Raw genomic sequence first — 24,257 nt, forward strand, 5'->3', positions numbered from 1 at the left:
TCCTATGCTGTTCAGATTCAATGAAACATCACATCCATGCTCTCTGATATCCATTAACAAGGATTCTTTTTTTTTTTCTTTTCTTTTTTTTTTTTAAAGAAAGTCAAGTTTTGCTTTGTTTGCAACTTTCTTGTTTAAAAATTCTGGTTTTCATCTTCACCTTTGTCTTTAAGTTTCTTGAAAATTTCTAAGCACTGATTCTCTTGTGCATCTTCAGATACCAATTTGTGTTTTCTGCTGCTACTACTATGCATTTATAGAGCGCTACTCAACATACCGAAGTGCTGTGCAGATACTCACAAGAGACAGTCCCCACTCAATGGACTAGTCAAGTAACAGACAAGACAAATAAGAGGCTTCAGGAAATGTATTTATTACAGTGAACAGGATTAAAGCCAACAAGACTACCATTGGGAACAGCCAGAATTTAAGATTTAAAAGCAGCCTCAGAAAGATGAGATTTTAGCTGGGTCTTGAATATGGCCAGAGAGCGAGCAAGATGCACCAGTTCAGGAAGGTTATTTCAAGCATACCGTTCAGCACTGTAGAAAGTGTGGAGTCGGGAGTAGGCATGAAGGGAACACAAACGAACAACTTGCTTGATGAACAGATGTTGTGAGGAGGGATGCTAGGGGAGGAAAGAGCAGAGAGCTAATGAGCAGCTAGCTGCAGGGTGAATGCATTTCTATGTGAGTAGAAGTTTGAACTTTACGTGCAAATGGATAGGGAGCCAAAGTAGTGACTTCAGAAGAGGAGTTACATGGTTGTAATGACACTGGAGGCTGCTGAAGTTTGGATAGAACATAGTAGGAGAGATGGTTCAATGGGATACCTGTGAGGAGCAGGTTGCAATAATCTAAGAGGGAGATGACAAAGAGAGTGGATAAGGATTCTGGTAATGTGTTTAGAGAAAGAAATGACATGTTTTCAACCCATGTTTAACTGTTTCTTTCTATGGATATTTTGTTTTCAGCAAGACACTGAACGGAAGCACTAGCTGGATAGCGTCTCTTACGAGAGCCTGTCATAATGCAATATTAACATTAGTTTGATTTTCTGACCAGCTCCACCATGTGTCTGTAGTGAGTTTCACATTCAGAACAACTTCCACCTCACTGCTGCAGTACAAAAGTACTCCATTTTATGGTTTTTATAAAAATCAAGACCTGGAGAAAATACTGAATAAGCTGGAAAATGAGTAAATCAGTAAAAACTGGAATCTTTTAAATGACAAAAACTGGTACTTTATCAGTGAAATTCCATATCATCTGAAAACGAGGGAGACTAATCCTTCTCGTGCTTTGCTTTCATAGCCTGACTGAGAGAGTCTGACCCTTGTCATTCAGATGTGAAGACCATAGAAGCCTGGGAACAGATAGACCATAGTTTAAGCACTTTAAATTTCATTTATAAAAGAAGGAAAGCGGAGTGAGCTGAACAGTGCAGCAGCAAAAAGCAAATCTTTGGATTTTCTATCCTACAGTAATCAGATTTTTCAAGGCCTTCTCTTTATGCATAGAATATATATTTTAAATACATTTTACCAACATTCTTCAATATTGACGTACCATGTTTTTCCTATATATAGGCTTATGAGCAGCTTCCTATGATTGCAAAATTCCTGTGAATGCAACATCCTCTCACAAGATAAAGGGTACCCACTGTATCAGAAACGAGTCTAAAAGGAACTCGTAACATCACACAGGCATCAGCTCAACTAGAAGCCACAAACACAGATTCTGAAATATAAACATGGAGAGGAGAATGTACATAATCTTTATATACAATAGGAACTTCTCTTAAGTGCCACGGTCAAATTCTATATAAGCCACTGCCTGCAATAGCATAGTAGGTTGCAACTAAGAGACGGAAGAGATGGGGTTATGAGGCGAGCCCATCTGGGTCAGAACCTTGTCCAGCCACTGCAGGGGTCCGTGCAGATGGATTTCAATCCAGCAAGGCGTGCTGGTGACATCCTGGCGGTGGTACTCAGCTCCCCATCCCTGAGAAACATACAAAGAGAAGAAAGGCGAAACCATGTCAGCCTGCCATCTGAATGATCTGCCTCGTGTGCTGTTAACAATTTACCATTCACAGCCCATGTGGAAATGCTACTGAGCCCATACAAACACACACGTGTAAGGTCATCCCAGTTAATACGCTGGTCCTGGGATACAGAAGAGCAGAGACGATGAAAGAACGAGCAAGCACCTCAGCGCATTTCCCTCTGCCAAGGACCTTGCTCTGTGCTGCCACCTTAACCAAATACCAAGAGGCCGATATTCAAATATTGCTGAGCACCTCGATTTAGGTATCTAAGTAAGGTGCTTCTTTTCAGCCAGCCTTAAGTTCTTAGGGAGTTATTGTTTCACCTAAGTTAATTCATTGCTGAGCTCCTAACTTCGTTTCCCCACCCCTGGCCCAATCCATTCTTTAGGTGCCTACATTTAGGCACTCATTGGGGCAGAATTTTTATTTCGGAAGGTTTAGTCGCCCTAACCCTTAAAAGTTAGATGCCCAAATCCTTTTGAAAATCAGCCTCCAAGTGCTTGAAGATCAGTGCACCAAAAAGACGAGCCATGAGTAACTCTTTAAACCAAAGTGTTTTAAACAGTCAAAGGGTAAAAGCATACACAAGCATGTCAGCCTGAGAATGGATCCCGGCTGATGAGTATGCTGAGTGACGCATCAGCAGGGATCAAAGCATGACCAGAACTCTTCAAAGCACTCTGCAATTAGACAACATAAAATGATATTTAAGAACTGTGGGGACAGGAGCCTGTCAATGTGTTTGACAGGTTTGTTACAATCGAGTCTGTCAGCAGTAGCAAATTATCTGTGGTACTTTATCTTTTTTTTTTTTTTTTTTTTAATAAGCGCAGTTGCTTGTAAAAGGGCATGTTGAAAAGACGACCTTCTGTACTCGTGTCGTCATTATATACTGCTCGTCATGTATGCACAATTAAAGAAGAAGACTAAAGCTTCCTTCTCCACACTGGGTTATCTGGACACAGAACATGTCATTCCTACATCCAGTATACACCAGGTCTACCAGTGGGGGAAATGCCCTGGAGCTTCAAACCCTGTATCTGTTTGCTGCAACAGAATTCAATTATGACTTCCAATTAAAAGGGAGAGAACTGCCACCCCTGCTGGAATTACTTTGAGTGCACCAACAGCGAGCACTTCCTGCTATGTGTAGCAGCTAAGCCAGTGTAAACATCACATATGCTTGGGCACATATGGTGACGACTCAGGCCAGCCTTGCCTGTAAGTCAGATGTTCGACTCAGGCCTGACCCATCAACTCTTCTGACCAAAGGTCCACCCCAAATGACAGGGACCCATGGCTGGAGAAAGCAAAAATATCATACCGTTGACTAAATGCAGTAAATGAAAAATGGCTCTACTATATCAAACTGCTAAAGTAAGTGTATCACACACCGTGAAGCAGGAGATTTATACATGTACCCAGCTTTCCTGTGAGAAGCCTTTGCTTCAGAGCCACGACAGGGCTCAGCTTTGCTGAACCACAATTTATCCAGTTTAACAAAAAGAAAGAAACTAACATAGCAATTTTCTCCTCCAGCTACAGCATACAAATGCTTGTGATAACTAGCCCAACAATCATCTTCCATAACCTCACCCCTTAACAGGCACTGTGAAATGGACACTGGCTCACCATTCTGTGAAAAGCCCCAGTATGGGATCCTTTAGCTCCTCTACGTGATCTGGGAGTGGATGGATCTGCAGGGTTAATGAAGGTTGCAGGTCCATCATACTCAGTTACTCTTCAACTGATATGGGGTCAGTACACAAAGTTGGTAACTCTGATACCGGCGCATGGGTGCACATGTACATGTGTATGCAGGCTCACACCACAGGGGCTTTCCTGGGGGGGGGGTGTCGGGGGCGTGTCACGGCGGCGTGTCATCCGGGGGCGTGGCAGGCGTAACTTTGGGAATAAAGGTGGGGGGTGTAGATAGGGCTGGGGGGGTGGGTTAGGTAGGGGAAGGGAGGGGAAGGTGGGGGAGGCGGAAGGAAAGTTCCCTCCGAGGCTGCTCCAATTTTGGAGCGGCCTTGGAGGGAACGGGCAGCGCGCACAGGGCTCGGTGCACGCAAGGTGCACAAATGTGCACCCCCTTGTACGCGCCAACCCCGGATATAGAAAAATTCCTTACCTTGTAATAGGTGTTATCCCAGGACAGCAGGATGTAGTCCTCACATATGGGTGACATCACTGACGGAGCCCTATTGCGGGAAAACTTTCTGTCAAAGTTTCTAGAAACTTTTGACTGGCCCTGTGAGGCCAATGTGCATGCCCAGCATGCCATGATATTCTCTGCCACAGGGGTCTCTCTCTAGTCTCGTATGTAGCAATAAGCATTAGCAAAAATAAAATAATAAAATGTATCGGACCCAACTCCGTGGGGTGGAGGGTGGGTTTCGTGAGGACTACATCCTGCTGTCCTGGGATAACACCTATTACAAGGTAAGCAATTTTGCTTTATCCCAGGACAAGCAGGATGCTAGTCCTCACATATGGGTGATTAGCAAGCTAGAGGCTGTGTCATTTTGTAATGAATCAACAGTGAAGTATTGTTGAAAACGAGGCAGCCGCAGATCACAGCAGGTTGGATGTAGAAGGAGTTGGGATTAAACTGGAAACAAGTTCTTTAAGACAGATTGTCTGTAGGCTGAATCTTGTCGTCCTTCTTTGTCTAAGCAGTAATGAGCTGCAAAGGTGTGAAGAGAACTCCATGTTGCTGCTTTACATATGTCAAGAATTGGCACTGAACGATAGTGTGCTACTGAGGTTGACATCGCTCTTATTGAATGTGCCTTTACTCGCCCTTGGAGAGGAAGGCCTGCTTTTCCATAGCAAAACTGTATGCAATCTGCTAACCAGTTGGATAGAGTATGTTTACCCACTGCTTTACCCGGCTTGTTTGGATCATAAGATACAAAGAGTTGAGTGGATTTCCTGTGAACAGCCGTGCGGTCTAAGTAAAATGCTAGCGCACGCTTACAGTCCAAGGTATGTAAGGCTCGTTCTCCTTGGTGTGAATGAGGTCTTGGAAAGAATGTGGGTAAAACTATGGATTGGTTCAAGTGGAATTCCGTAACTACCTTGGGGAGGAATTTTGGATGTGTACGGAGAACCACTCTGTCATGTAGGAATTTTGTGTAGGGTGAATACGTGACAAGTGCTTGTAACTCACTAACCCTTCTAGCCGATGTAATGGCTATGAGGAAGATAGTCTTCCATGTGAGAAATTTAAGCTCACAGGAATTCATGGGTTCAAAGGGAGAACGCATGAGTCTCGTTAAGACCAGATTCAGGTCCCATTCTGTGACTGGTGGCCGAATTGGTGGCTTAAGTTGAGTTAAACCTCTCATAAACCTGCTGACAAGAGGTTGTATGGATATTGGTGCATCTCCCATCTTGTTATGGTAAGCTGAGATTGCACTTAGATGGACTCTTACAGATGAAATCTGGAGACCAGAGTCTGAAAGATGGCATAAGTAGTCTAGTAGAGAAGTTGTGGGGCAGGAGAAAGGGTCAATACTCTTTTGGCTGCACCACAAAGTAAACCTTTTCCATTTTGAAGAATAGTTCTTTCGTGTTGAAGGTTGACGTGAAGCTAAAAGCACTTGAGATACATTGTTTGAAAGACTGAGTGGTCGTAAGATCAAACTTTCAACATCCATGCTGTCAGGGATAGGGATTGAATGTTGGGATGGCGCAACCGACCCTGATCCTGAGTTATGAGAGAGGGAGCTACACCCAGGCGAATGGAATCCCTGATTGAGAGGTCTAGAAGTGTTGGAAACCATACTTGTCGAGGCCAATATGGGGCTATGGATATCATGGACCCCTTGTCCTGTTGTAGCTTCACTAGAGTTTTGGTTATGAGCGGTATTGGAGGATACGCGTATAGAAGGCCTGAGTTCCAAGGGCGAGCAAAGGTGTCCTTGGCTGGCTGGTTTTTTTGTTTGTGTAGAAAACAGAATCTGTCCACTTTGTGATTCAGATGTGACACAAAGAGGTCTATTGTTGGTTGTCCCCAACGTTGAAATATCCTGGTCGCTATTAAGGGATCCAGAGACCACTCATATGGTTGGAACTGACGACTGAGTCATCTGCCACTACGTTGTGAATGCCTGCCAGATAAGTGGCCCGGAAAAACATGGAGTGTGTCAGGGCCCAGTCCCAAATCTGTGCAGCTTCTTGACAAAGGAGATACGAGCCTGTACCTCCCTGTTTGTTGATGTACCACATGGCTACTGTGTTGTCCGTTTGGATGAGAACAGTCTTGTGTGAAAGGCAGTCCTTGAACACATGCAGTGCATAACATATAGCTCGAAGTTCCAGGAAATTGATTTGAAATGTTGCTTCGAGTTTTGTTCAAGTACCCTGGCTTTGGAGATTGTTTATGTAAGCTCCCCAACCCAAGGTGGATGCATCTGTAGTTAAAGTTATCTGTGGGATTGGTTGCTGGAAGGGAAGGCCCTTGCGCAAATTGTCCTTGTTTGCCCACCAAAATAGAGATGAACGTAGCTGGTGGGTTACTTGAATTGGGGAGTATAGTGGTTGAATGGCTTGGATCCATTATGATCTTAAAGTCCATTGCGTTACCCTCATGGCTAACCTTGCCATAGGAGTAACATGAACTGTGGAGGCCATGTGGCCTAGTAAGGTTAGAAACTGCTTGTTTCTTTGAGTGAATCGAGTTTGCCAGTAGGGAAAGTGTTTCTGCTCAATCCTTGGGTAGAAAAGCATTTGAGAGGATGGTGTCCAATTCTGCTCCGATGAATTGAAGCAGGTGAGATGGAGTAAGATGGGACTTTTGATAATTGATGAGAAAGCCCATGGAGTGAAGTATAGTAATTGTTCGACTGAGAGAAGCCAGAGCTCCTTGTTGAGATTGACTTCTGATGAGCCAGTCATCTAAATAGGGAAAGACATGGACACTTTCTTTGTGCAAGTGTGCTGCTATTACTGCTAGATAATTGGTGAATACTCTGGGAGCAGAGGCAAGTCCGAATGGTAGTACTCTGTACTGGAAATGTAGATGACCCACCATGAAGCGAAGATATTGGAATATTGGAATGTGAGCGTAAGCATCTTGAAGATCCAGAGAACAAAGCCAATCTCCTGTTTGAAGAAGTGGAAGAATGGTGCCTAGAGACACCATCCTGAACTTTTCTTTCTTCAGAAACTTATTGAGATTTCTGAGGTCTAGGATGGGACGTAGGCCTCCGGTTTTCTTTGGAATGAGGAAATAACGGGAATAGAATCCTCTGCCCTGCTGAGTCCGGGGCACTGGCTCTACAGCCCTGGCTTTCAGAAGGGTGGATAATTCTACTTGCAATTGGATTATGTGATTTTCGCTGAGAGAAAGAGGTCTCGGAGGAGAATCTGTTGGAATTGAGAGGAAATTGAGTTGGTAACCTCGAGATATTATTGCAAGTACCCATTGGTCTGTTGTTATTTGAACCCAATGGGTGTAAAAGGAGGATATTCGACCTCCTACCGGAAGCTCTGGATGAGGATTGGAGAGAAGGCTGTGTTCCCTGGAAATGGCCTCAAAAGCCAGCAGCTGGACCAGTCTGTGGTGGAGGTTGAGGTCTGGATGGTCTAGGCTGTCTGGGTTGAGCCCTTTGTTGCGGCCTAGAAGACCTGCTCTTAGATGTAGGGGGGTAATACTGCCTCTGTCTATAGAAAGGTCTTCTAGAATCCTTCCTTTGAGGCCTACGAATTGGTTGCATAGGTGGATCCTGCGGGATCGATGAAAGCTGTCTCAGGGTCTCTGTATGCTCTTTTAATTGAGCAACTGCATCCTGTACCTTAGATCCGAAAAGATTATCACCAAGACATGGGAGATCTACTAACTTGTCCTGGACCTCAGGTGTGAGATCCAAGGCTTTAAGCCATGCCCAACGTCTGGCACTTATACCCGATGCAGCCACTCTGGAAGCTGTCTCAAAACCATCTTAGGCCGCACAGACCTTGTGTTTGCCTGCTTCTAGCCCTTTATGAATGATCATTTGGGCTGCTTCCTGATGTTGTGATGGAATAAAGTCCTGCATTTGCTTCCACAAATGTCTTTGGTACTGGGTCATGTATAATTGATATGAAAATATCCTGGAATTCAACATGGCCCCTTGATAGACTTTGCGCCCCATGGAATCTAAAAATCTGTGATCTTTTCCTGGGGGATTTGAGGAATGTGGACTAATTCTCTTGGACTTCTTCTGCGCAGACTCTACCACTATAGACTGGTGAGGAAGCTGTGATTTTTTGTAGCCAGGAGCAGACTACACCAAATATGTAGTGTCCATTCTTTTGTTAACAGCTGGCACTGAGCATGGATGTTCCCAAATCCGATGTTGTAATTGCAGAAGCACATCATGGACTGGTATAGCTACCACTTGTTTTGGAAGGTCTACAAATTGAAGAACCTCCAATGTTTGTTGCCTTACGTCCTGCTCTGTGACCAAGGAGAACGGGATGGTGTCAGACATTTCCTGGATAAAGGTTGTGAATGAGAAATCTTCCGGTGGAGATTTTTTCCTTGGATCCGGTGGTGAAGGATCTGACATGAAAGCTTCAGATGAGGTATCTGAGTGTGTATCACTCCAAGTATCATATGGATCCTGTCCAGGTGGAGAGATTGTGGAAGTTCTAGGCGGTCTAGGAATCCCTGAAGGACCTAGTTGTGGCTCTTCCAAGGGTGAGTCCTCCAGGTATTCTTTCCCAGGTTTGGGAGGAAGAGCACCGACCACCTCATCAAATCTCTTCATTAAAAGTTGGTAGAGTGCCAGTTCTGGATGTCCAGGGTCCCCAGGAGAGATTGGCATCAATAGTGACGGTGCCAGAATCGACGATGGTGTCGGTATCTTCGGTGGTCATGCCGGCATCACCTTAACTGGAATCGTTGTAGGTGACGACATCGACGGAATCGTCGGCATCGGCATAGGTACCGGAATCGACGAGGTCATTGGCATCGGTATAGTTACTGGCTTTGGTGCAATCACCGGCATCAGTAAAGGTATTGGCATCGGTTCAATAACTGGCATCGGTGACGGCACCAGCATCGGTGAAGTCGCCGGAGTAGGTGTGTGTTCTTTCAGGGCCTGGAGCACCGCTTGTCTGATAAAATCTGACAATTCCTGCAATACAACCAGTGTAGTCAGAGCAGCTGTACGTGGTGGCGGTATAGGCGTCGATATCACGTCCGCAAATCCCTGTGGAGGTTCGATCGATGCAGGTATAGGCCCTGGCACCGAAGGTAGCGGAGTTTCCTGAGGTTTTTGCCGTTTAGCGATCAGTTCCTCCGGGGAGAGGGGCGTCGCTGGAGTCGATGTGTGTCGATGTCGGTGGCAATGTTTTGGTCGATGTTCAACTACCGATCTTATCGATGCCGTTGAAATCGATGGCGATGGATGATCTCCCGATCCCTCCAGATGACGTTTTTTCAATAAAATTCACTTTGTAACCCCCACTGGGGACGACTTCGTTGATGTTGAAGGAGAAGGAAGGAGCTGAAGGTGAAAGAGATGTTCCATCTTCTCCTGTTGAAGTTTTCTTCTTTTAGGAGTCATCTCTGCACATTGAGGGCAGGATGAAAGATCAGGTTTATCTCCCAAACAGATAACACACTCTAGGTGTGGATCTGTTATGGACATTGTTCTATTACAAACCAGACATTTTTTAAATCCGGAAGCCATTTTCTGTCGACAGCCGTCGATGAAAAAATGGGAAAAGAAAATGAGAGAAAGTTTTTACTAAAAGTAAAAACAAGACTAAGTTTACTCACTGGCTGATGGAAAACTGAGAGAGATCCCTTATGGGAGAAATTTTTTTGAGAATTTGTTGACTTTTCAGTCAGATATATTGTGAGGAAAAACTCACAAGGCTCCTTGATCCGCGATGCTTACAGCAGCGCGGAAAAACGAAGACTAGAGAGAGACCCCTGTGGCAGAGAATATCATGGCATGCTGGGCGTGCTCAGTGACCTCTCAGGGCCAGTCAAAAGTTTCTAGAAACTTTGACAGAAAGTTTTCCCGCAATAGGGCTCCGTCAGTGACGTCACTCATATGTGAGGACTAGCATCCTGCTTGTCCTGGGATAATATAAGATACGCGCGGCTACTCCTGGTATGCTCGCGCTTTTTTATAAAATGTACCCCTCTGTGTGTGTTAATACTCTCATTCTGAATTACGGATCTCGTGTGCTGGTGTCTGTTAATACTTCTGTTGTAAGCTGTCCTTGTACAACTCTCCTATCTAGTGTTTTAGTGGCTCCTCCTTGCTTTGTGAGGCACTATTTTATATACGTTTGTTTTTTTTGCTGCATGTCTGCCATCTTCTTGCTGTGGAGGTACACAATTGAGGAAATCAAGGATGCAAAATACCATTATATTGGAAAGGGAATGAACTGCATTCTAAGGCAATATAAATAGCGTGAGGCCCCTCTTTGGAGCCTGTTGTAAAGGGTGTCCTTACTTTCACAAAGCTCATGCGGATGGTGCACATTTTGGTCAGTTCATAGACCACCTCGAAGCCCTGGTTCACAGACTGGGCGAGCAGCTGGGCAAAAAGTTGGTTGTTGAAGATCTTGAGGCTGCAGCCGCTGGGGATCTTGCAGACGGTGGCAGGATGGAAGCCGTGCTGGTAGTTACAGTTGCGGCTCTGAACGAAAATGCTGCTGTCGCTCACACACTCGGCATAAACCTCACCCCCGACATAGTACAGATGCACGCCTGGAAGGAGTCAGACAGCCACGTTAGTTTACAAAGATTGGCAAGGTGCGCTATACTGATTCAAGTAGTGCATGGGCATCATTTCTGCCAATATTAAGAAAAAATAATAAACCTCGATATCCGGATAATTCGGTTGGCAGGCAAAACTAAAGAAACTCACCATCATCCTGGTTTTCATTCTGATTTTTATTTCATTTCTGGTATTTAATATTTTGCACAGCTCCTCCTACCCTAATCACTCACACCAATATTACATAAATGGGCCTCTCACTAAGCCACATAAAGCATGAATACGCCTGAGTAACTTAAGATTGATCTCTCAGAAGGAGATTATAAAATCAAATCATGACCATATAAAATGTTTATACATCTGTTATCCCAAAATAGGGTAAAAATCTATGAAATAAAATTCATTTTTACAAGAAATAAAAAATGAAGAGACTTAGGAATAAGACCAACCAAGGAAGGAACAGAAGAATCAAGTGATACTGGATTTAATTCCACTTTAACAATTCATTATCCATCCATTAAAACACAAGGATGTAATAATATGGCTGTATCAAGGGTGCAATAATATGGGCAAATAACATAATACAGAAAAGGCTGACAATATGGGGGCTGTATACCAAACGTTTTCTCCCATTTTGTGTCTATGGGAAAAATGCTTAGTATAGGGGGCTGTCCAACATAAGGGTCAATAAGTTCCTTTGTCCAGCCCACTTTATGTATGTCCCTTTGGCAACAGATGTACAAATTGTCATGCCAATAAAGATTTCTGCAGCTGAGAGAGAGTTACAGAGAGTGAGAAGAGACAGAACCACAGAGAGCAATAAGAAAGTGCCAGAGAGAGCCTGGAAGAAGGGGAGAGATGCTTCACTTGTTTTCTGTTCCAACCCCTGGCTCTGCTTCCTAAACCTTCCTCTCCCAGCACATTCTCTGCTTCCCTACAGTCTTGCACTAGGTAAATACTTGATTATCTTTCCAAAGCACTTTATAAAAGCAGCCTAAAACTGAAATGGGCACCCAGTTTTTTTTTGCAGAAAAGGGGTATAAGACAATTACAAGCATCAAAAATGATGCACCATACATCAAAATAATTAGCTGCTATTGGACCATATCCTTGATAGTAACTTCCTCTTAAATAAGTGTAATAATAAATGTCATCATCACTTATTCATTTGCCATCAGAATGACCCATAAGAAAGCCATGTGTATGGTTCTTTATTTCAGTTTATATTTAGGACTTGTATGGCTCCTTTTAAGTATGCAGTTGGAATGCCAACTCAATTTTCTAGCTAGCCTTTTCTATGAAACGTCCCTGTTGGAATGTTCCAGATGATTCTTTCAGGAGTTGACATTATCATCAGGATATCATTGTGTGATGTCAGCTCCTGAAAAAACAATCACTTTACATCTTTACATTTTTTTTTTTATGTGGTAATATAATAAGGCCTATGCACCAAAGGATTTCTCCCATTTTATGCAAATATGTGATTTTAACCAGTAAATGTGAGCAGCCGAACTATGTGTTATAAAAGAACTCAGGTACTTCTGCATTCTCATTTTTCCCTGTGCTCTCACCCTTTCCAATGTGCCGCCTGGTGTTTTCTATGGTAGAGTTTCTGTTTACATTGGACAGGAGGCCAAGGCAGAACCTGCTTTTGTTCTTTGAAGGATCTGTAAATCCATCTATTAGTACGCTTCGAGAGGACGCCTGGAACGTTTCCCCTACCCGGTTGTTGAGTTCGTAGTAAGCCACTGAGCACCAGTGCAGGGGCTCCTCATAGCAGACAGGTCGGAATTCTGAAAGAAAATCAACAGATGAGTGGGCGGCAAAATCTCTCTGTCCAGAACCTTGTGGAGTGTGCTGACGATTCTAATGGTGGGCCTAACTCACTAAGGAGGTAATGTTCAAAAGGATGTATGCATGTAAAACTGGGTTTTATGCGTGTACTTTATGTGCCTAAACGGACTTTTGAAAGTTGCTACTTTTATGAACTCAACTCCTTTGAAAATTTCACTCGTACGCTTTTATCCCATAGGCATAGAATGGAAGAAAGGTTGTAGAATATTCACAGAAAGCTGAGCCTAAAGAATTTTCAGCCAAATGCAAATTTGACATTTTCTTACATTTAGGGACCTAAAACTGAGAGAATCTAAATTTAGGCCTGCTATTTATTTACCTACCTGTGAACTAGTTTTCTGCAGCGCAAAGCCATTATTCATTAAGGGATCAATTTTAGACACCTAAATTGACACCTTTGAAAATTGACTAGGGATGATTATCTAAATTTTCAGGGTCAGTGCTAGCTTTTTTGTTGCCCTGTGCGAACAATTAGTGTGCTCCCCCCCCCCCCGTTCATGTATTTTCTGTCCTGGGCCCACCAATAAAACATCCAGCTCCCTTCAGTGATACAAACTTTAAAAACTGATACCATCCCCACCCCCCATCCCCAACTCATGGCTACTGCAAAGGTATTAGGTGCCCTAGGTGAACCATATAGCCTTCCACAACACCCCCCGCCCTATTCCACACACCCAGTTAAGAATTATGCATTTATATTTCACATGAAAAATATCAAAATACAGTATTCTGAGGGAAAAATATCACTTATATATCTACATGCACTGCTGTGAGGCCAACCAGAAATCCCTGCAAAAAAGACATTTGGAACCCATATGGTATTAGACCTATTATGATGTGTGTTGGGTGTGGGATTGACAGTCTGAAAGCCCTATTAGGAAAATGCCTCACCTCAGTCACACATGCAGAGCTTAAACAGACCTTCACCAAATACTGAACAGAACAACCATAAAGCAGAAATACAAATGCGCAGACAAAAACTGAATTGGAAACTGCAAGAAGCCAGACACTCTGGGGCAGATTTTTAAAAACTACGCCCACGTATACTTTTGTTCGCGCGACCGGCGCAAACAAAAGTACTTCGGATTTTAATAGATATGCCGCAGGCTGCGCAAAATCGGCAACCTGCGAGTGCCGAGCCACGCAGCCTGCCTCTGTTCCACCCCCCGCACCTTCCCCTCCCTTCCCCTACCTAACCCACCCCCCCAGCCCTATCTAAACCCCCCCATCTTTTAATAACAATTTTTTATTGGAGCAACTTGTAAACAACTACAAACACAATTGAGTATACACTACACTTGGCAAGTGCAACCCCAATATTGTTTTCCATTTTTCTGAGAAATGCTTAATTTGAGGTTACCCATCCCACCCCCCTCCCTCCCTCCCTAAGAGAACCATTAAAATCAATACAACGTAAAAGGACAAGAAATGTCAAACCACAACATAAGCACGGTTGATAATAATCATCATGTCGGGACAGCTGAGAGCATTTCCCCTGCCTGAGAGAACCCATAAAAGGAAATCATTGGGTGTGCCCCCCCAGAGTAGTAACTCAGTCTCAGAGCAGTCCAGAGTCACGCATCCGACAATGGAGCTGCATTCCGTACAGTAGGCGAGAGAGTCTGATAGAATGGAAGCCAAATCTCCCGGAATTGTTGTCTCCGCTTAACTGTAAAGCACCTGTACATGGATCCATGTTCCAACTGGTAAAGCTCTGTCAGTGCTGAAAGCCACATGTTGTGAGTGGGAGGGCTCGAGTCAAGCCATTTGCACATAATACACTTTTTGGCAATCAGGCATGCTTTGGAAATCAGACCAATATTGTCCACATTTAAACTTTGATCGCCCACATCGTTGTACAGAAGACAAAAAGAGGACACCCATTGGACCTCCTTGTGAAGAATTGAAGATAAACAACCTCGTATGGAGTCCCAATAGGATTGTATATAAGGACAACTCCACAGGCAATGGAACAATGTAGCCGACACCTCCGGACATTTTAGACACGCCGCCGATGGCGCACATCCCATGCGATGGGCTCGGGCCAGAGAACAGATGGTACGATGGAAGATCCGCTGCTGTAACTCTCGAAGACCAACATTGTTCGTTATGGTGAAAATAGCAGCATAAGAGTTCTTAAGCATAGCAGCCTGTATATCCTCACCACAATCTCGAGACCACTTAGCAGATAAATCATGACATATCTGATACGGTTGCACGGTGATATAAAAAGAATAAAGGCAGGACAACGAGCCCTTTCGCATTTGAAAACAGGACATCAAATCATCATACTGTGAATTACGCACCCTGCTCTCCCGTCCCCGGAGCAACATTCGAGATCTGGCTCGCAACTGCCCATATAACAGAAAATGGCTAGGTCGAAACCCCAAATGAACCTGGCAGTGGTTAAAGGAATACATTTGACCTGTGATCGGGTCCAGCAATGAGCCCAGGGGCCAGGTAGCCGGCAGGGTGAGCGAGGGGGGAGGAGTGCTGGCAGGCAGAGATTCCACTAAAGAGCCCCGCATAGGAAATTGAGGAGAAACCTCTACAGAAAGCTTTAGCATGTTACGTGTTGTTCTCCATACCTTCCGCATTGTTTTAACTAATATGAAGTGGCTAATGGACCGGTGTGTGAGAGAGGAGGTAGTATGTAGAATAAAACTGGGAGAATATGGTGAACAGAGCATACGTATTAAGGAGTAATCAGTATACTCCGAGGTCCCTAAGAACCAATCTCCCAAAAAGCGGAGGTTGGCCGCCAAGGAGTACAGATGGAAGTTAGGCAACCCATAACCCCCTTGTGACCTTGGTGCCATCAAGGTAGCCAAAGACAATCTCGGCCTTTTGCCCCTCCAGATGAATCTGCGGAGCTCGGTATGAAGCAATCGCCTATCCCGTGAGAGAAGTAGGAAAGGTAACATTAGTAGCTTATATAATAATAAAGGTGCAATCACCATTTGAATTACTGCAATACGCCCCTGAATTGAAAGGGGGAGAGACTGCCACCCCTGCAACTTGTGAGTCATTTTGGTAATAGTGGGGGGAATATTAAGCGCATACCATCTTGTCGGGTCCGCATGTATGGTAATTCCCAGGTATTTAATCGTGTTCGCTGCCCATTTTACCGGGAAATGTTCCCATGTGTCCCTAAGGGATCCCGACAAGTCAAGAGCCTCTGTCTTATCAAGGTTCAACTTAAAGCCTGATAAAAGTTGATAATATTGAAAAATCGCCACTGCCGCTGGGAGAGCAACTCTAGCCTGGGATAGCAATAGGAGGATATCATCAGCAAACAAGAGTGTGAGATAAGAGGTCGCCCCCACAGGAATGCCAGTGATTTCAGGGGTAGTTTTTAATTTACATACAAGGGGTTCTACCGTTAAGATAAATAAAAGAGGGGACAGGGGGCAACCCTGCCGCGTGCCGCGTTGGAGCCGAAATTCTTCCGATAGCTCCCCATTAACTAAAATGCGGGCCGTGGGATTTGTGTAGAGCAAGGTAATATAGTCATAAATTCTACCCACGAATCCCATTTTGTTCAGCACCTGTTTCAGAAAGGGCCAGGCCACCCTATCAAACGCCTTTTCGGCATCGCAGGTTACCAAAAGAGGGTCACAAACTTGAGCTGATGAGCAAATCTCCAGGGCAGCCAGTACTTTATGTAGATTTACCGTGGAGCGCCTCCCAGCTACGAATCCCACCTGATCCGGGGAGACCAGATAAGGCATAAGAGATTTTAAACGGGTAGCTAAAATCTTGGCATATATCTTGATGTCTAAATTGAGGAGAGATATCGGTCTATACGAGGAGGGAAGCAACGGATCCCGTCCAGCCTTAGGAAGGACTACAATAGTGGCAGCTCGCATTGACCGAGGTATCTCCTGAGTATCCGTCATCCTTTCAAAGACTGAGGGGAGAAGGGAGCTAACCTCTGTTTTTAGAGCTTTATAAAAAACGGAGGTCAAACCATCAGGACCCGGAGCTTTTTGATGAGGGAGCGAATGGATCGCATCTTGTACCTCTTTCTCCACAATAGGTTGCTGTAGGGTCTGAAGCTGCGTGGGGGATAAACTAGGCAAAGGCAAACCCTGCAAAAAACGGAGTATGTCCTCCTCATTGACAGGTTCAGCAGCATAAAGAGATCTATAATAGTCTGAAAAGATTTGTGCAATGTCCCTAGTATTCGACTTTATCTCTCCCTGCGTATTCTGAAGGTTGGCAGTAAACTTGGAAGTTTCCTGCGCTCTTAATAGGCGAGCCAAGAGACGGCCAGCCCTATTACCATATTTAAAAAAGTTGAATTGGAGATAGCGTAGAGCATGTGCCGCCCTAATATGTAGCAAATCATTTAGAGCCACCTGAATTTCCTTAAACTGGGCAGCTATGGTGGGATCCCCAGAGATGGACAGTCAGCGTTTAACACTCCTAAGTTTCTTTTCCAAGCTAACAATCTCGGTATTGAGTTTTTTCTTTTTGTAACTAGTATAGCTAAGAATATCGCCCCGCAGAACCGCCTTCGCGGTTTCCCATAAAAGAATCGGCTGATCCAAATGTTGGGCATTATTGGCCAGAAAATCCTGCCATTTACCTTTCAGAAACTTTGGAAATTCCGGGTCATTCGCTAGGGAGGCAGGAAGCCGCCATTGTCCCCCCACACCAGGGGCACTTAATTGAAGAGTCCCTGTCACCGGACTGTGATCGGAGATCACCAGTGCCTCAATATCAGATTTAGTAAATTTAGGAAAGAGAGATTCAGATATGAGGAGATAATCTATTCTAGTTTGTGTCGGGTGTGCCTTCGCAATGTGGGTAAATTCCCGAACACCGGGGTGAAGAACACGCCATAGATCCATAAGGCCAAGATGGTTACAGAGAAATCCTGGCCCCTTTCTAAGACTACAGTGATGTCCCCCTCTGGCTGGTTGCCTGTCAATCTCAGGATCAATTACAAAATTGAAGTCCCCTCCCAGGATCATAGGACAATCTCCCAGTTTAACCAAATGGGATAGTAAGGTAGTGTAAAAGGTGTGATCATAAACATTCGGGGCATAAATAGAAGCAAGAAGGATAGGGGAGCCTAACAAGCAGCCTTTCACTAACACATAGCGACCTTGGGAATCTTCTATGCATTCCAATTTGGTGAAAGGAACGGATTGATGAATCATAATGGCAACCCCCCGGCTCTTTGAAGACCCCGTGGCGTAATACAATTGGGAGACCCACTTTTTTTTTAATTTCAATATTTCCTGGGACAACATATGCGTCTCCTGTAAAAATGTAATTTTAGCACCGAGTCTGGTTAACCGAGTAAAAACTTTTTCACGTTTTATGGGGGTACCCAAACCCGCCACGTTCCATGTAACGACGTTTACCGCCATAACAAAAAACCAAAGAGATCTCCCGTAGGAGGCAGAGCCAACGCAATGAACTTTAGCAGGGTCCAAGAAAGCGCATTCCGTCTTCCCAGGAAAAAACTACCTATGCGCCCCAGCTGTCCCTGTGCAGATAAAAAACACATCCAAACCATCAACCATACATACATCCCACAAGTCCCCAAATACCATAGGTTCTCTGATTGCGCCCCCCCCCCCCATCTCCCCCCCCCCCCCTAGAACACTCAAACAAGCTGGGCCCATCAGGAACCAAGCCCAGGTTCCCAATGCTCAGCCCACCACTCCCACACCCCAAGTTAGTGAACCTGATTTATATCAGGAAGAGATCACGTAAATAGTTTTATAATGTGTTCAGCTGCCTCCCCCGCCCTAGAGCCCAAAATGGAGGCAGTTGGTGCCCAAACCTTAAAGCACAATACACCATAATATGCTAACCAATACAAGAGTAATTCAAAAACTAAAGAAGTAAAGGACAAAAATTCAAACATTAAACAGGAACGACTACCAGAGTCCAATAGGCAGTGGTCGACGCCATACTGAGAAGAAGGGGTGAAAATCCACAAGGTATCGGCGGATAAGACCCCTACGCCATACAGACTTGTGTATAATCCATAGAGCCTTCCTTAGCAGAAAGGTCTTTGTATTCGCATTGGTATTCTGATTTAGTCAATTATATGTCCTTGTGTTGTGGTTCGGTTGTCTGTCGTGCGTTGCCGCGGTTTCCGTAATCCTGTGGTCATCATGTAGGTCTAATAAACAGAGCTGTGTTATACAACCCCCAGCATAGCGATCCACACACGGTTCTGCAGTCTATCAATTCACGTCTCATGGCATTTCCCTTCGTCTCGTAACAGCAAACATGTATTCATTTAGTACCGTGTTTAAGACACAGTTTCTGGAGGATCCGAGCCTATGAGTCCGTTGACAAACACCCGCGCCTCCGCTGCAGAGTCAAAGAGTTTGGTTTGCCCCTGATGCATGATCTTAAGCTTAGCGGGAAACATAAGTGCAAATTTGATGTGCTTATTAACAAGTTCTGAGCAGACATCATGGAAAGTTTTACGCTGTAGAGTGACCCGGGAGGAAAAGTCCTGAAACACCAGGATCCGCTGTGATTCATATGAAAACTCACGCACTTTCCGAAAGTGTTGTAGAACAAGGGATCAATGCACAAAGTGTAAGAAGCGGGCTATGACCACCCGAGGCCTGCGGTCCGACTCGCCCTCCCCTCTCCGGCCCAGACGATGCACTCTCTCAAAAAGCCCACCAGAGGGTGAAGCCAGAGTAGGGACAAGCCCCAGCAGCCATGCTTCCAAAACCCGCGGGAGGTCCGCCTCCGGTATCGCCTCCGGGAACCCAACAAACCGTAAGTTGTTTCTTCGGGAGCGGTTCTCCAGATCATCTATTCGGTCCTCACTCGCCACTGCCTTCTTGGTTAGCTCCTCAACTTGTTTTTCTAGTGCGGTGATGTCATCTTCGGCCAGTCCCACTCGCCCCTCAATTTTTTCGGCGCGGGCATCAAATTCTGTCAAAGAGGCCCTCACATCAGCAATCTGATCAGACAATTGATGTAAACGCACATCGAGAGCGGTGACCACTACATGCGATATTTTTTCTTCCAGGGTTTCACCATCTGCCGAGAGGGCCGCTGTCGCAGCCGCGGCCATTTTGTTTCCAGGCGCTAGTGATTTCGGTTTGTCTTTTCGGAGGGTCCGGGTAGCCATATACCCACTGCAAATGCAAAGGATAATGTACCGCAGGGCGCGCTGCACCAAAAGGTGAGATTGGTAGCCAGTCAGGTAGGCATATGGGTCGCTTAAGAGCAGATAGGGCCAGAGAGGCAGCCGGAGAGTGGAGGAACACGTCCTACCAGACCCACCACATCACGTGATCCAACCCCCCCATCTTTGTTCGAAAAGTTACGCCTGCCCGCACCGGGCCGGCTGCCGGTGCGCCATTTTCCAGTCTGGGGGCTGGTCCAGAGGCCACGGCCATGCCCCCGGGCCGGAACCACGCCCGCGGCCCCGCCCCCGGAACGCCCCCGATGACGCGTTGGCCACGACACACCCCCTCAGGGGGGGTTTGCGCGCGCTGGCAGCCTATGCAACATAGGCTTGGTGCGCGCAGGGGGAGCTTGGGGCAGGTTTTCGAGGGGTACGCGTGTACCCCTTTGAAAATCTGCCCCTCTGTGCAGTGCAGCAATGAAAAAACAGAACCATCACATTCCTCAAACATCAAACAATAAAATCAAGAAATAAAATAAACACATAATCATATAAATCATATAATAAAATAAACACTAAAAACATATTAATAATATTATTACAAAAAAGCTGATGAATAAAAGATCAAATAATTAAAAACTCATATACAAGTTTTTTTAAATGTCCCAAACACCAATAAAATATTACAAAACAGCAGACACAGCAAATAACACGTGAAAAATAAAACTAAAAAGGATTTTAAAAATTTACACTCTCCATACCTTGGAACTTTTGATTTCCAGTCACGCTGGGATTGTCATGGAGTAGTGAGAGTGGGATGCACAAACTTTCTCCTTTCTTTCTTATATACACGCACATGCACACACACACACACACACACACAAGCTCATACACACATAAGATCCCTCTCATACAAACTTGCAGGCAACTCCAGCTCTTTTGTGGTTGAGATCTACCAGCAGCCCCAGGCCCTCATATTCATTTCAGCTTCTGACAGGATGGAATCCACCAGCAGCCCCCATTTTTCTCTCTCTTTCCCTCTCTCTCTCTCATACACACACACAGCAGCTCCCATTCTCTCTCTTTCTCTCTCACACATACACACCCCAGACAAGTTCCCATTTACACCCACACATCCCAGGCAGGCTCCCATTCACATCCACCAAACCCTAGGCAGGCTCCCATTCACACACACACACACATGCATCCCACGCAGGCTCCCATTCACACACACACACTCCCATTCCAGGCAGCCTCCCATTCATATACCCACTCATCCCAGGCAGCCTCCTATTCACACACACACACACACACACACACACACACACACCCATCACAGGCAGTCTCACTCACACACCCACTCATTCCAGACAGTCTCACATTCACATTCATACACCCCCTCATCACAGGCAGCCTCCCATTCACTCACACACACATATACAGACCAGGCAATCATGGTCCATGGGTCATTCCTCCTCTGCTGCTGCTGCCAGCCTGTTCCTTTGTGGAGAAAAGCCGTTCTGCAGCTCCTCTTCATGTGCTGGCCCCAAGGTAATTCAATACTCATGGTGCTAGCACTTCCTGTATTCTCATCTCATAAGAATACAGGACCTTCTAGTGTTGAATGTTGCAGGGCCAGTTGTGGAGGAGAGGCTGCCAGACAGGCTTCCTCTGCTTTGGCCTCCTGCTTCTGCTGCAGGTGGGATCGGGTCCACTGGTGGCACCACGGACCTCCTTCTTGCGCTGCTGGTGGGATCAGGTCAACTGGTTGCATCACGGACTTCCTTCTTCTGCTGCAGGTGGGACTGGGTCCACCAGTGGCAGCACGGGCTTCTCCCTGCTCCCGATGCCACCCCACTGGTTGTGCCACCTTGTGTAATTGCATGGTTTGCACACTCAGTGGCGCCAGGCCTGTAAATTTTGAACCCTAAAAAGAGGCTGGGGCCAGAGTGGGGTCAAGTTGGGGGAAGTAAGTTAGGTACTTGGTGCTGATTTGCGGCGCTAGATGCCTTAACTTATTTCCCTTGACCTGACTCCATCCTGGCCCCACCTACTTTTTACAGATCAAAATTTAGGAACGTCAATCCTAGACAGTTTTCAAAGGTGTCAATTTAGGAGTATAATTTCCAAAGTTAGTTGCTTAAACCCTTTGGAAATGGATCCCTTAATGAATAAGGCATTTTGTGCTATACAGGTGATCTTGCTTATACAGAGATTTATACAGATGATATTGCCCTTGTATAGGTCCCAGGTGAATCCTTGTTTGGAATACTGTACAGAACGCACCTTCAAAAGCATATAAACAGGATGGAGTCGGTCCAGAGGGTGGCTACTAAAATGGTCAGTGGTCTTTGTTCTAAAGCATATGGGGATAAACTTAAAAGATCTAAACATGTACACCCTAGGGAAAATGCAAGATATGATAGATATATTTAAATATTTCAAAGGTTTCCGTGCACAAGAGGAGAGTTTCTTTCAAAAGAAAGGAGGCTCTAGAATGAGGGGTCATGGGCAGAGGGTGAAAGGGGGGTGGACTCAGGAGTATTCTTAGGAAATATTTCTTTACAGAGAGGGTAGCAGATGCATGGAACAACCTCCCAATGCAGATGACTGAAACAAAAACAATTTCTGAATTCAAGAAAGCAGGGAATAAATACAGGGGATCTCTAAAGGAGTGGTAGGAATTATAAAGCTAAATTAATTGTGTAACCAAGCATATTAGATTGACCATGTGGTCTTTTTCTGCCCTCATATTTCTATGCTGCTATGTGCTGCACAAAATTGGTTCTTATACACTGAACCCAAATAGGGCCCAGAAACTAATATTTCTAGTGGGAGTTAAACTGTTTAGTGAGGACAACAGAAGGAAGATATCTACCTGCACTATAAGCAGATGAGGCTGGGGAATTCTTTGGCTTTAATGAGTTTCCAACATTGTCTCTCATAGCTTGACTTGTGCTATAAAAAATATAAATCTAACTGGACCTGAAATACAAGGTGTTCCCATATAACCTTTGACATATAGCTCCCATTTAAGGGAATCTTTATCTTGCGCTGAGAGCCAGCAATGCTTCAGATAAGGCAATTTAACAAAAATAAATGAACTTTTTATTATTTTTTTTTACTTCCCACTGGTGCAAGTGTCATGGCACATGGGCCAGGCAGCCCTATAACAGTTTGAAGTGAACTTCTGTTGGGTTTTTCCTATGGGGAAATTCCCCCAAGAATACCTCAGGGCTGGTGGGTCAGCAAGTCATGCCCCCTCCCGGGTTTGTAAAACAGCTGCTGGCCAGACCACCAAGAGCTAAGAGGACAATTTCCAAAGTGATTTACATATGTCAAAAAGTGTTTTACCCAGGTTCACTGGCTGCTTGAAGACTGCCTTTCCTCAATATAGCTGAGTCAGCACATCTTTCCGCAACTCACAGACTTTTATTCTCACTTAGAGGAGGAGGAGCTTCTGACGGCGTGTTTAGGTCAGGAGAGGGAAAACATGCATGGTGATTTAATTTAATGTCTATCTTTCATGGCTGGTCAGTTACTTCAAAGTGGGTTGCATTCAGGGACAGTAGGTATTTTTCCCCAGATGGCTTACATCTAAATTTGTACCTGAGTCAATAGAGGGGGAAGTGATTTAGCCAAGGTCATCAGGAAGAGCAGCAGCATTTGAACCCCTGGCTTCCTTGGTTCTCAGGCTGCAGCTTAAACCATTAGGCAAGTGGTACTCACTCCCAGGCCTCGAGGGCCGCAAACAGGCCAGCTTTTCAGGATATCCCTAATGAATATGAATGAGATAGACGTGCATACAATGGAGGCAGTGCATATGCAAATCTAGCTCATGCATATTCATTAGGGATATCCTGAAAACTGGACCTGTTTAAGGACCTTGAGGGCCAGGAGTGAATACCACTGCAAGAGGCTATGCCCACACTCAATTTAGATGGCAATAGAGAACATTTTCCAGCAAAATTCTACCCACAGAAAAAGCAAGTACAAGTAACTGGGCATACACTGTACCCTTGACAAGTTTCAACGCAAAAGTACGCTGATACTTTCACTTTGAAAATTGCTGCAAAGCCCCGTGGGTAAAATATACATACAATCTTTGTCCCGATGTTGACAGTTTGAAAATTGCCCTCTGAAAAGAACGTGAAAGAATAATTCTTTTATAGTGTGCTTTCTGACCTATTCCTCAGCCCTTCTCTGCCTCTTCATTTAAAGGTAAAAGAGAGGTGGAGGCTATCTAGACAAGTGAAACACTTTAATCCTAGGCTTTTGAAATATGTCTGCTGTGCTAGAGCCCTCTTGTGATTGACAACAGGCAAATTAGTCTGAAGTGCACTGGAACAGAAGGATGGACGGAGCAGGAACTGGAGGGGCTAAAGATAAAGCATAGTTTGCAGCTGGATCTGCAGATCCTGCCACACCACAGCCATTCCACAGCAGCTCCTACACACAAACCAGTCCTGGGAACGGCACTGGGGCTAACATGCTGGTGCTTAGTT

At 45.0% G+C, this 24,257-nt stretch overlaps 1 protein-coding gene across 5 annotated transcripts in view; it reads right to left on the reverse strand.

Moving 5' to 3' along the window:
- Positions 1–352: 352 nt before the first annotated feature.
- The window catches only part of SMAD9 (SMAD family member 9), a 97,257-nt gene continuing 73,352 nt past the window's right edge, over positions 353–24,257 (reverse strand). For all 5 annotated transcript variants that reach the window (XM_029602724.1, XM_029602725.1, XM_029602726.1 and 2 more), the window contains 3 exons: positions 12,350–12,571; positions 10,512–10,768; positions 353–2,003 (listed from right to left, as the gene is read on the reverse strand). In XM_029602724.1, the coding sequence (XP_029458584.1) occupies positions 1,860–2,003; positions 10,512–10,768; positions 12,350–12,571 (623 nt within the window). In that variant the 3' untranslated portion in view covers positions 353–1,859. The remainder of the gene's footprint in view (positions 2,004–10,511; positions 10,769–12,349; positions 12,572–24,257) is intronic.

This window comes from Rhinatrema bivittatum, chromosome 5 (assembly GCF_901001135.1).
Source record: "Rhinatrema bivittatum chromosome 5, aRhiBiv1.1, whole genome shotgun sequence".
NCBI lineage: Eukaryota > Metazoa > Chordata > Amphibia > Gymnophiona > Rhinatrematidae > Rhinatrema > Rhinatrema bivittatum.